General features: G+C 42.0%; 5 protein-coding genes across 5 annotated transcripts; 2 read left to right on the top strand and 3 right to left on the bottom strand.

The window, feature by feature from the left end:
* Window positions 1–11: 11 nt before the first annotated feature.
* On the top strand, window positions 12–2,764 carry J056_001238 (Centromere/kinetochore protein zw10-like protein; the record flags this gene model as incomplete). Its single annotated transcript, XM_009270798.1, has 2 exons — window positions 12–116; window positions 167–2,764. The coding sequence occupies 2 exons, from the start codon at window positions 12–14 to the stop codon at window positions 2,762–2,764; spliced, it is 2,703 nt and encodes a 900-aa protein (XP_009269073.1).
* A 42-nt stretch (window positions 2,765–2,806) lies between these two features.
* On the bottom strand, window positions 2,807–3,318 carry J056_001237 (40S ribosomal protein S27; the record flags this gene model as incomplete). Its single annotated transcript, XM_009270797.1, has 4 exons — window positions 2,807–2,832; window positions 2,883–3,095; window positions 3,161–3,183; window positions 3,290–3,318. 4 exons carry the CDS (start codon window positions 3,316–3,318, stop codon window positions 2,807–2,809), a joined length of 291 nt encoding a protein of 96 aa, XP_009269072.1.
* Window positions 3,319–3,470: 152 nt separating this feature from the next.
* Window positions 3,471–10,057, top strand: J056_001236 (Vacuolar protein sorting-associated protein 4; the record flags this gene model as incomplete). The annotated part of the gene is made up of 17 exons (XM_009270796.1): window positions 3,471–3,497; window positions 3,545–3,568; window positions 3,616–3,703; window positions 3,753–3,832; window positions 3,878–3,954; window positions 4,004–4,062; window positions 4,109–4,247; window positions 4,295–5,104; window positions 6,607–6,653; window positions 6,698–6,794; window positions 6,838–7,006; window positions 7,061–8,365; window positions 8,586–8,623; window positions 8,676–8,732; window positions 8,777–8,893; window positions 8,943–9,997; window positions 10,047–10,057. The coding sequence occupies 17 exons, from the start codon at window positions 3,471–3,473 to the stop codon at window positions 10,055–10,057; spliced, it is 4,200 nt and encodes a 1,399-aa protein (XP_009269071.1).
* A 259-nt stretch (window positions 10,058–10,316) lies between these two features.
* Window positions 10,317–11,388, bottom strand: J056_001235 (uncharacterized protein; the record flags this gene model as incomplete). The annotated part of the gene is made up of 4 exons (XM_009270795.1): window positions 10,317–10,675; window positions 10,726–10,993; window positions 11,044–11,054; window positions 11,100–11,388. 4 exons carry the CDS (start codon window positions 11,386–11,388, stop codon window positions 10,317–10,319), a joined length of 927 nt encoding a protein of 308 aa, XP_009269070.1.
* A 55-nt stretch (window positions 11,389–11,443) lies between these two features.
* J056_001234 (Pre-mRNA-splicing factor ISY1) lies at window positions 11,444–12,267 on the bottom strand (the record flags this gene model as incomplete). Its single annotated transcript, XM_009270794.1, has 2 exons — window positions 11,444–11,700; window positions 11,748–12,267. The coding sequence occupies 2 exons, from the start codon at window positions 12,265–12,267 to the stop codon at window positions 11,444–11,446; spliced, it is 777 nt and encodes a 258-aa protein (XP_009269069.1).
* Window positions 12,268–12,282: the final 15 nt, after the last annotated feature.

The following is a 12,282-nucleotide window of genomic DNA, read 5'->3' as shown; positions in this document are numbered from 1 at the left end:
CGAATACGACGATGAGTTGCTTGGACAGATACATAGAATCACTTTCGACGATAGATAATACACGCGATCTAGTGGCATTGCAGGGAAGATTGGAGAATGATATCAACGACCGCAGAGTATGTATACTGCCACGCTATTGGCAGCACCACTCATCAACGGCGCTCAGGTCGAGTTGGCAGATAAATTTAATGGGAACCTGAGCACACACGCTCATCAGCTCAGCCAGTCGCTTAGTATTTCCCAATTACACTCACAAATAGCGTCGAAATCAGATGACATTTACCTAGAAATCCAACAAATGAAGCCCTCTTTAGAGCGGGAGGTTGAGCAATACAGAGCTCACATAGAAGATTACAAGCAGGCAAAGCTAGAGCACGAGGCTAAAACTATACTGGATTCCGTCCATTCATCTTTGTCGACGTTGAGGAGGCATATAGACTCGAATGACTATTCCACAGCTGCACAATATTTAAGATCAGATATGAAATCTAATATTGAGCAGCTTCAACGATCTTTTGTGTCGCGATGGGACGGTTCTTCTACTCTTCAGACGGAATACTACGAATTATCTGAACTTCTCACAAACAATTTAAACAGCGCATGGAATGAATCAACCAAGTGCACAGCTTCCAGTCTGACGCTCAAAAGTCTATACGGCACTCGTCCTTTGTCGGAAATAGTAGACGCGCTGAATACTCTCAAAAGCTTCTCTAATCACTACAAGAATCTTTATAGCAGCGTAAAGGAATACTTTGTTGATACACTTCTTCCACCTTCAACAAGCAAAGCTCTTATACCCACAATAGTGTTCAGCGAGGACACACTCACACTTCAGCCCACCACAGAAGCTCCCATTAAGAGCACACAATTGAAAAATCTGGCTATTTTTTTAGAATTCATCAACAAAAGATACCAAGATCTTGGTAAACAGCTAACACCACTTGTGTTGGAGAGATTGATGGATGTATACCTTCTCCCATCCCTACCATATCGCTTAGGTGGGCCAGACGTAACCCTATTCCAAAGAAGATTAGATGAAGCAGTTGATTTTGAAAATCAAGTTAGTCAGGATGGATTGATAAAGAAAGTGTCTCAGAATTGGGGTAATTATTGGATAGAACAAAGACAAAATCGAGCTTTGAAGGATGCTAGAAAGGTTATTTTGAGACCAAATTGGGATATGTTTACAGCTGAGATTTCAGTTCTGGTTAAGGATAGCAGTGACAAGTACAATACGGAGGACATAGAGAGAACAATAAGCGATGATGCTTTGAGATTATCCTCTCAACCAAATATAGATGAAAGTAATCACCTACCAGATAATGAGGGTGATGAGGATGGCTGGGGTTTAGATGATGAGGAAGTATTACCTCAACCGCGTGCTTCGATAGAGAAGGCAGACTCTAAGACATCGTTAGCATCGATTAAGGACGTCGATGAGGAAGATGGTGAGAAGGACGAAGACGGTTGGGGGCTAGATGAGGAAGAAGGCATTGAGCAGCTGCAAGAGGAAACAGCTCAAGGCGAGCAGATTGGTAAACCTCAGTTGTCACGCACAGAGTCTGGCTCGTCCATTACTTCACCCCAGCCTGATATCATAGCCAATGATGACGACGATGGATGGGGACTCGACGACGATGAGGATGTGGAGATTGCTGATGATAAGCAGAAGGTGACACCCGCCAATCCAATTTCCGATGACGACGATCCTTGGAAGGATGACATGGACATTGATGAGGCAGCAGCAGCAGCATCAGTACCAACAAAAAAAGATAATATTAGTGAAGATGGCTGGACACTTGAAGATGAGGAGCGCAATCCCGTTAAAGATAGCAAATGGAGTGAGACAGCAAAACATACCCGAATACCACAGCAAGCGGTGGACGAGAAACAAATTGGACAGAAGCGGCGAATCGTAGTGTCAGAGTATGTAAATCAGCTGATTGGTCTAATGGATGACGTCTATAGTGATAAGGAGTTTCTTAAGCACACAGATGAAATACCTTCATCAGATAAGGACCTGTTGAAGGAGGCTACAACTGTTATGGAATCTGTCATAGATATATACAGATGTTTATTCCCTCACGTACACCAGGAGACAATCAAACTTGTTCCAGCATTAGCTTTACAATTTGCAAACGACTGCGAGTATTTATCGCATCAAACGTGGCAAAGGGAGTTAATTAGTAATAGTAAAAAGCTGGGTATGCTCAACAAGAAGATTATGATGGAGGTGGATGTGGAACAGAAGCGTCAATTGGTTGAGATGCTGACAGAGGCAGGATCACTGATTGATCTGTCAATAAAGCACGAGAAGGCGTTCGCTGGGGTAATATCATCAATCTCGAGGTTAAGATCGACAGTCAAAGGCGTGATTAGCGTAGAAGATCTCAATCAGCTCTTAGGATCAATAGCAGAGTTTGTGATGAGGTTTGTTATAGAGGCGGTAGAGGATCTAGACGATATCAGCGAAGAAGATAGTAACAAAGTGAGTAAGTTGTGTAGGGAATTGCAGGCAGGGATCGAGGAAGTATTTGAGGAGAATGGAACGCAAGGGTATAAGCACACGGAGAGTTGGTTCAAGATGGCGTACTTGAGTGAGATCCTTGAAGCGAGTCTCGTAGACCTCAGTTACTTGCATGAACAAGGCTCTTTAGTTGACTTCACGTCCGAAGAATTAGTCAGGCTATGCAAAGCGTTATTTGCAGATACAGACAAGAGGGCAAAGGTAATAGATAAAATGATAGCTGCTAGTGCACGTTGAAGAGGAATGTATTTCGTAGATAACAGTTTAAGCTTAGAAAACTTAGTTCTTTCTACGGAATGAGCAGCCTGGAAAGTAATGAATGAGAAATAAGTCTTAAAAGAGGAAAAGGACTCACCCTCAGTCAAACGAGCCTTACCACCGGTTGGTTGAGAGAGTACGGTGGAGCAAGAGCCGCATAAAACAACCGTCTGAGCGTGTGAGAAGACGGTTGTAATAGCAAAGCATCCTGGGCACTTGACGTCCATGAAGAAAGAGTTTGGACTTGGGACCAGACGCTTGAGCTTGTGCTTTTGAACCTCAGATTGATACGAAGGGTTGAGAAGGTCGACTGCAAGGGTCTAAAGCGGGGGAAGTTTATTAGAATGGCTTATATTCATATAAACAGCCACACACCATTTTTCAAAAACACAGCGTTGCTAACGAGAAGGAATTCAGGATGAGCGTCAGCGTCTATCAAAATTTACAAATTAGAAAATTTAAATAAATTAAGCTTATAAGGTATTAAGGAGCTGTAGAGCGTACTCAGTGGTGCTGTTTATTACTTGATCCATTTAAATTCCCAAGTGGTCGCTGTGGGTGATTAGCCGGCTGGCTGGATGGGATTGCTAGCTGTGCACGCTTGGTATATTGTAATGTGTTAGTTAAATAAATTAAAACTTTTATATTTCCTTATAAAGATTTCGAATTCACTATCAAATCAACAATGACATCCAATTCAAATTTCCTTGATGTGCGTGTGCTAGTCGGGGACTTGAAATATTCTAATAAAGCGACTAGAAAGCCATTGACTTGGTTTCTAATGTAATAATCAACACACGCTTAATAGACCACAGTCTAACCAATCCCAGGCGATTGAAGAGGATGTAAAGACAAACTACGCTGAGGCCTTGAGACTCTATTTAAATGCCTTGGATTACTTTATGATGGCTTTGAAATGTGCGTCTCAAGTAATTCATAGCCACACTGCCAACTCAATCCCACTCAGACGAAAAGAACCCTTCTTTAAAGACAATGATACGTGGTAAACTCGTTGATTACATCACAAGAGCAGAGAAGCTCAAGCAGGTGATTTCCTACTTTTTCTCTCTCCTTCCTCACTCATTCTCCCAGCATATTGCTAAAAGTGATGAAAACAAGAAGCAACCACTTGGTTCTACTAACACTGCCAGTGCTAATTCTGGTCAACCGTACGTCCTTTCTCCTCCCCTTAAACCACGGTCTAACGCGTCGATTTAGTAACAAAGAGGCCGAAAACGATGACGCTGAGACTAAGAAATTACGCGCTGGATTATCAAGTGAGCGTGGCTTGACATCCTTATTACCCACATTAACAATACAAAGGCTCAATTCTACATGAAACACCAAACGTTAGCTGGGATGACGTCGCTGGTCTCGAAGTTGCAAAAGAGGCTCTCAAAGAAGCTGTCATCTTACCGATAAAGTTCCCTCATCTCTTCAAAGGTAACCGCAAACCTTGGCGGTGAGTTGGTCTCTCTTTAATCACCCCACTCCCTCATGACCTCTCAGCGGTATCTTACTATTTGGTCCACCAGGTACTGGTAAATCTTACCTCGCAAAAGCAGTAGCCACTGAATCCAAGTCAACCTTCTTTAGCGTTTCCTCCTCAGATCTGGTCAGCAAATGGATGGGCGAATCTGAAAGATTAGTAAAAAATCTCTTCGCTATGGCCAGGGAAAACAAACCATCCATCATCTTCATCGATGAAGTTGACAGTTTGGCTGGCACCAGAGGTGAAGGTGAATCTGAGGCAAGCAGAAGAATTAAGACTGAATTCCTCGTTCAAATGAATGGCGTAGGAAATGATGACAACGGGGTTTTAGTCCTCGGTGCAACCAATATACCATGGTCTTTAGATGTTGCTATAAAGAGAAGATTTGAGAAAAGAATCTATATACCACTACCTGAACCAGAGGCTAGAAAGGAGATGTTTAGGTTGAATGTCGGTGAAACTCCATGCAAGTTGACTCAAAAAGATTACAGATTGTTAGGCGAAAAGACTGAAGGCTATTCTGGTTCCGATATAGCCATCGTCGTGAGAGACGCGTTGATGCAACCTGTACGAAAGGTACTCTCTGCAACTCACTTCAAGGAGGTACATGTCAACGACGAGAGTGGAAACTCAATTAGAAAGCTGACTCCTTGTTCACCCGGTGATCCACACGCCTTTGAAGGTGGTTGGTCTACCATCGACTCTGAAGAATTGCTCGAACCTGACCTCTCCCTCAACGATTTCATTAAAGCCGTCAATAGCACTCGACCGACCGTCTCGGATGAAGATATCCGCAAACATATGGAGTTCACAAACGAAAGCGGAGAGTGAGTTTCTTCACTTTGCCATTATGTCATAGTTGACTTGCCTAAAGACAGTAAGCCTATGTTAGAACCGATATCTGTATATAATAATTATCATATGTAAGCAATAGAATTAGGTTTTGTTGTCTAATCCCATTCTGCTTAACCTGTGTGGCCATGTTTGTTTTGCCACATGTATGCATTTTTCGAGAACGGTACATAGTTTCGCCTTTTATCTGTCTGTTTGCTTTTTGTATTCAGAGTTTCAATCTTTCATTGATTAATTTGGCCATTATTTGTTGGATAGAAATCATGTTATGTAGTGCACATTCTCGATCTGGAGATGATAGGTAGAAATAATAATATATAGTCAAAAGCGTTACAACGATTAATAATCTTCGCCTATCTATACTTCTTGTGTATCGAAAGCTGATGATTGTAGTGACTCAGAGGAATGCAATTCTTGGCACGTGTGCCGCAATTGGGAGGTAACTACGTGGAGCTAACGGAGGTGCGCGGTTGGGTGCTGAGCTGGTTTTTGAAGAACTCGTAGAGAGCTTTGAGAACTTCTTCGTTTGAAAGCATATATTTCATCTCGAACCTTAACCCCATTCCATATGTCCTCCTCCTCAACGATAATCTTGCTTGATCGAACTTCCTACATCTGAAAATCCTGTGTGTGATACTGTCTACTTCATTGCACTTGCTGCAAAGTGGTGAATCTGACAGTTTGAATCGGAATCGGTAAGACTTGGCAGTAGGGAAAGCAAATTTACTACAATTAGGATTTCAATGAGAATTGTGTCCGAAAATTGCTTACAAAACAACTTTAATAATATCTCAGCGAGCTGAAGATCATCCTGATAATCAACTAATGTTGGAAAGCGTCGTTATGGGATAAATTTGATGATGATGAAATCTAAATATATTGTTAAGACAATAATTGTTTAAACAGCGTCCATAAATAGTTCTTAAAGCATGAGGAGTCAAAGGGGGTGCTGAATTTACTGGGAGCGTTTCTTGACTAGCGTCGTAATTTGTAAATTGTTGGTGGTTCTCAATTACATTGAACCAACGGAGTATCTTTGGTACGTAGTCAATTGCGGTTTGAAGAACTCGTATACGTTCTGGACAGATAATTTGATACCTTTGTTTTATTTTAGATTTCAATTATAGCCTCCTATAGCTCAATTGGCAGAGCGCAAGACTGTAATTGAAACCTAGCACATCTTGAGGTTCCTAGTTCGATTCTGGGTGGGAGGACATCTTTTTATAATTTGCTTTTAATTTTTCCCTCATATATTAACATCAAGATAGTCTTCAGATAAAGGTAATATCATTACACACTTTTGATATGAAATACTACTCATTTTGCACTTTGGACCTGGACAATCATCTTCGGAAATGGTACGGCTCTGAAATCATAGTGAACGATCTGACAAAGTCACAGGTAGTTTGCCAGTATTTTTTACGTGGAGCGTGCGTTATCAAGGACATTGTGATCAGTGACTGACACTGCATATTAGATGCCGGTTTGGTAGCAACTGCAAAAATCAACATCCTGGAGAGCAAAGTGGGTTACAAAGAGCAAGTAATTAACTGGCTGACATATTCTAGCTGCTGGAAGTAGACAAGGCGGTTTCAGCAACTTTAGTAACTCGTCATTTGCTTCTGGTAATACAAATTCTGCGCGCAAGAACGAGAGCGCTTCAAGGTGCGTATCAGAGATTTGATTACGTAAATCTCACAACTACTAGTGCCGAATCAATCAGACACGATTTAGTTGATGAGCGCCCGATTTATCCCCTTACAAGTTATGGGCCAGCGAAGGAGGAACCTAATCTCATATTGGAGCTAGACGAGTCGCCTGAAGAGTTGCGTCTTAAGTTTGTCCAGGCGAACGCGTCTGGCAACCCTCAACAATACGTAAGTGCAGTACACTGAAGGCGCTAAAAAGATAGAGCTAATAGTATTGATCAGGTGCAATACGAAGAATCACAGACAGCCAAATGCTTACAGTTATTTGAAAGTGCGGCTAGAAACAGCTTTGACGCGCATAAGCATATTAATGCCAAGCTCAAGGGCCAGATACCAGCGAACAGTGCATTTAAGCCATCAGCAACAACAGCAGCATCAACTTCAGCATTCGGGCAAAGTGCGCAGCCCAGCCAACCAGCATTTGGATCTTCAGCGTTTGGTGGATCGACTGCAAATGGTTTTGGTGCCCCGTCGAGCGGTTTTGGTGCTTTCTCATCTTCAAAGCCTTCATCGAATGCATTCGGATCTATATCTCAGCAAAGCGCGTTTGGAAGCTCAACTCAAGGTGCTTTCGGACAGTCGGCAACGCCTGCGAGTAACAGTGCATTTGGACAGCCAAATTCGTTTGGTGGCGGAGCATCTGGAGCATCTGCACTAACCAGTGCACCTTCAAGTGGCTTTGGGGCGTTTGCTGAGTCTAAACCAGCGTTTGGTGCATCTTCAGAGCCTAAAAGCGCATTTGGATCCACTTCCACGCCTTCAACAAGTGTGTTTGGCCAGAGCGCAACACCTACCAACGCTTTTGGTCAAAAAAACAGTGCTCCTACAAGTAATGCGTTCGGCCAAAGCACGACGCCTTCAAGCGCCTTTGGTCAGACAAACGCATTCGGTCAGTCTAGTACAGGTTCATCGGCATTTGGCGGGACCACACCGGCTGCGTCGACTGGATTCGGAGCATTCGGCGGTGGAGGAGGCAGTGGAGGTACTGGCTTAGCGTTTGGTCAATCTGCATTTGGACAAACCTCACAACCAAGCGCCTTTGGTCAGAGCAGTACTTCATCGAACAATGCATTCAATGACACTTCTCAAAGCGGTAGTGGGGGCAATAATGCGTTTGGACAACAATCGACCCCAGTTAGCTCGTTTGGGCAAAGTGCATTCGGACAAACGTCTGCACCAGCACCTACTAGTGCTTTTTCACTTAAACCTTCATTTGATACGCCTGCAGTAGCACCTCCAGCGACAACTCCAGCACCAGCTCCCGTTTCTTCGACGCTTGATCAACCCTCTGCATTTGGACGCCCATCAGCGTTTGGACAACCAGCAGCTAGTCAGCAGGAGACAGTATTTGGGCATAGTATAGGAACTAGCGCGTTTGGAGTGCCAAGCAGGGAACAGAGGCCAGAGGAAGTAGATCAATCAGCTCGATTTGCGCCTTCTCTAGAAGAACTACCTGAACAATTTCAAAAGGCATTTAAAGATGAGCAATTCTCTTGGGGAGAGATACCAACGCTTGCACCACCAATAGTACTAAGATGATAACGTATAGAGAATGTAAATTAAATGTATTTTAAGCAGTAAATTGCACCTTGAACTGACACCATCACGAGATATAAAGGGGAATAATGTCATCGAGTTGGCCACCAGCTTTAAGGTATAAAATGAGAATAAGATAATCATTCAATTAATAAGAAAATTTAGAAATTTCGTTGAGAACGTGTTGTCACAGGCTAACGATAGCAACAAGGTCAAAGTGAATCTCGAGCTAAAGGAAATGATTCAGCGGTATGGCGTGGACTGGAGTTGTTATATGTATCTGACATATATAACGTCTCAGTGCGTACGTTGAAGGTAGATTGTGGACTACGAATTGGATGGCACAGCGTATACCGTCGTGAGTGTACAACCAACCGCTGATCCTTTCTTATAAGCTATTAGCCTTCAAAATTCTCTACCTCCTCCAACTGGTTCCTACGCAGCCGCGATTGGTACTGCTGCCTCAAATGGCATTCAAATAAGTCCTCAGCAGGCGCAACAGCCGATGAAACGGAAAAAGTGAGCAAATCACTCGACAAACTGTCTACTTCTGACACGCTTATCCCAGGAACAATCAAGCTACTAAGAAGTCATCACAACCAAAGAAGTCAAAGGGGTTCACCGTTGATGACGATGAGGATATGCGCGTTAAAAGAGCAAAGAGATTTGAGGGTGCGACTATACCATCAACTTACACCAACCCAGCTACCGTGAAAATGCCACCAAAGGCAAATAAATGGATAAACAGAGGTAATACAAGCGAGCCTGATCCAAATGTGATTGACTGGGATCAACACACTATCGTCGGCTTATCAGATTCACTAGAGAAACAGTATCTCAGACTAACATCCGCACCTGATCCAGCCACAATACGCCCTTTACCTGTTTTGAAGAAGACGCTTGATCACCTTAAGAGAAAATGGCGGCAGGACAGAGATTATAACTATATATGTGACCAGTTCAAATCACTTCGACAAGACCTTACTGTACAACGGATCAAGAACGATTTCACAGTACAAGTCTACGAAATACACGCAAGACTAGCTTTAGAGAATGGCGACTTAGGTGAATACAATCAATGCGCTGCTAATTTACAACCTCTTTATCAATTAAATCTTAAGGGTAACGAATTGGAGTTTATAAGCTACCAAATTCTATACCTATGCTATAGCAGAAACTGGTCAGCGGCGAATATACTTGTTGGACTGTTGTCAAACGAAAAGAAAGAAGCTCATGAAATAAGGCACGCATTAAAGGTACGTTCATCACTAGTTACTAACAACTATCATCTCTTCTTCAAATTATATCAAGATTCGCCAAATATGTCTGCTTACATTATTGATGCTTTCGTTGAAAGAGAGAGGTTGAAGGCATTGATAATGATAACTAAGGCTTACATAAAGATACCATTATCCTTCATAAAGAATGAGCTTAGATTCGATAATGCTACGGCAGTAAAAGATCTTTTAAAGCAACTCGGCGCTGTTAGCTGTTTCGAAAAGAGCGCCGTTGGAGTCACAAACAATGGCGTGCCACCAGATCATGAAAAGGTGCTTCTTTGTAAAGATGTTCATCCAATACTTCTGAGTCAAGTGTCCAGATACGTAAAGGTTGACATTAAAGGTTAGTCTTATGTAAGTTGACTCCGAAGTGTTGCTAACGAGATCATAAGGTCAAGTGTAGTCATCGTCTTGTTTTCATATTCAGGCTGTGCTTGAAACATTCGAGCTTTTTCTCTCTTTATCTTTAATCATTTCTCCTCCTAGTCTTTCTTCTCGACGCGTTAACGCTTGTACGAGTAAATTTGAGTAAGCTGACAGTATACATCTTTAATACTTGATTGTTACACGTCGTTTCACCAAGTACAGTATAATGGCGGTGATATACAGACTTCTGGATACGGATAAATAGACTTCTATGATACCTGTTGATATCGTTAAGGTTAACCGATCGACGGTGAACGAATAGAAGGTATAGATGGGCTAGATTTCAGTGCATTCTCGTCAGGGTCGCTTGCGAGACTAAGGTTATCTTCTGAGTCTGGTTCAACTTTCTTTTTTGAAAGGTCGTCTAAAGCTTTTTGCTTGATAAATTGGTCTGATTGCTTATTGGTAGACTTCTTTTTTGATTTTGCGTTAATTTGGTGAGATGTACTCGCATTTGTAGCTATGATATTTTCGGAAGCTTGCGGCGTGTTATCATTTAAGCCGGATAAATCCTCTGGTTCTTCTCTAGCGACATCGATATCCTCATCGATGAGGTCTCTGGTGTAGTGTACAATCAATTCTTCGAAAAGAAGGCCTGTGAGAGGTTGGTTAGGATTGTGAGAAATTGTTTTAGTATTAGCTCACCAAGGCAGACTAAAGATGTACCATCGAAAGCGTAAGACATGTCCTGTCGTGGGACTGGCGTTGGATCGACGTGATTGTTATTTTCATCATTGCTTTGATTGTTGTCTTGGATAAGGCCTTGATTAAGGTCTTTATTACTACTGCCTATATCAATATCATTATTTGTTTCATCGCTGTCGTTATCACTACCATTGTCGCTACCTTCACCGAGAATACCTTTACCTTTATAGTAGTTAGCCGTATGGCTGTATATCATTTTCATGACACTCTAAAGGAGCTCTTAACGTTTTGTTAAAGTGATGAAATATCCACACGTACAGCAGATGGAACTACTGAATGTCAATAAGAATAAAGTACTCTTAACATCAACTTACGTTTATTGGAGTTTTCTGCAGCATTATCGTCGATCAAGACGTTAGGGTCAACATCTCTGACCCACTTCTTGGACTTTCTTTTACGTTTACCGAGAAGATCAACTTTATGGGCGTCTACTTTTTCTTTGAGCTTCTTCTTATTTGCCTTGAGAGTACTAGAAGGATCAATTTCGATAAGACGACGTCTTTCACCGGCAGCTTCACGTTTACCGGGGTCGTTAATACCTCCAATACTTTCATCTTCGACAGCAGCTTCGTGTATCGCAGATTGCTTATGTCTCTTAGGCATGATGAAAGTAAGTAATCAAGATAGAGCATTACAACAGTATTTATAAATTAGTACATCAAATTCCGTATTCAGACATTAATGATTGTTTGCGTATATCAAGTAAGGCTTTGTCAGTCTCTTCCTTTGTTGGCAATCGCGGTGGCTCTAGATATTCATCTTCAATAAAGTCGGAATGAACGCTATTCAACTTGTTCTCTTTTGCGATCTCCATAAGTGCTTGAAGCGGTCGCGGTTTGTGATGACTGTACGCTTCATTTTGCACGTCTGGGGTGTTTAGAACTACTTTCAATCTCTCTACTGCGTTTTGATGGGCTGTATATGTTAGGGAGGTAAGAGAAAATGGCATTACGTAAACTCACATTTTTTTTCTAAATCGTGTTCGTATTCAAGCAACTCATGGTTAAATTCGGTTGTGTCACCAAAGTAATCAGGTCCTTGATCAGTGAATGGCTTATATATATCATCCTCAGCTTCTTCATCCATATCTGTACGTTCAAAAAGCTCTTTAACGCCAGGGAGATCTTTTGCACGTCCAAAGTACTTGTAACCGCGAGTACCTGGAATTTCTTTACCAGATTCATCCAACATGACACCAGCTCTTCTATAATTAGCACCACCAAGTGAAACTATTTGCCTTTCATAATTTGATTTCTCTCTGAGCAAACCGTTGATCTCATCGTTGAGATCCCTAACTTCGTAATCTGTTAAGCCAGCGTCTTGAATCTTATCGACCTTTCTACTAATCTCTTTAAGAATTTCACCTCTAAAACGTTCACAGTCTCTAATTGAAGTGACTAGTGAAACCATTTTTGGCCTGCGAGTAAAACGTGTAGACATTCCCATCTCACTCAGTTTAGCCTCTCTAAACCTGAAGAGCATTGATTGAGATTTCTC

This window comes from Wallemia ichthyophaga, assembly GCF_000400465.1.
Source record: "Wallemia ichthyophaga EXF-994 unplaced genomic scaffold scaffold14, whole genome shotgun sequence".
In the NCBI taxonomy this organism is placed as follows: domain Eukaryota; kingdom Fungi; phylum Basidiomycota; class Wallemiomycetes; order Wallemiales; family Wallemiaceae; genus Wallemia; species Wallemia ichthyophaga.
This window is presented reverse-complemented; position numbering and strand designations above follow the sequence as displayed.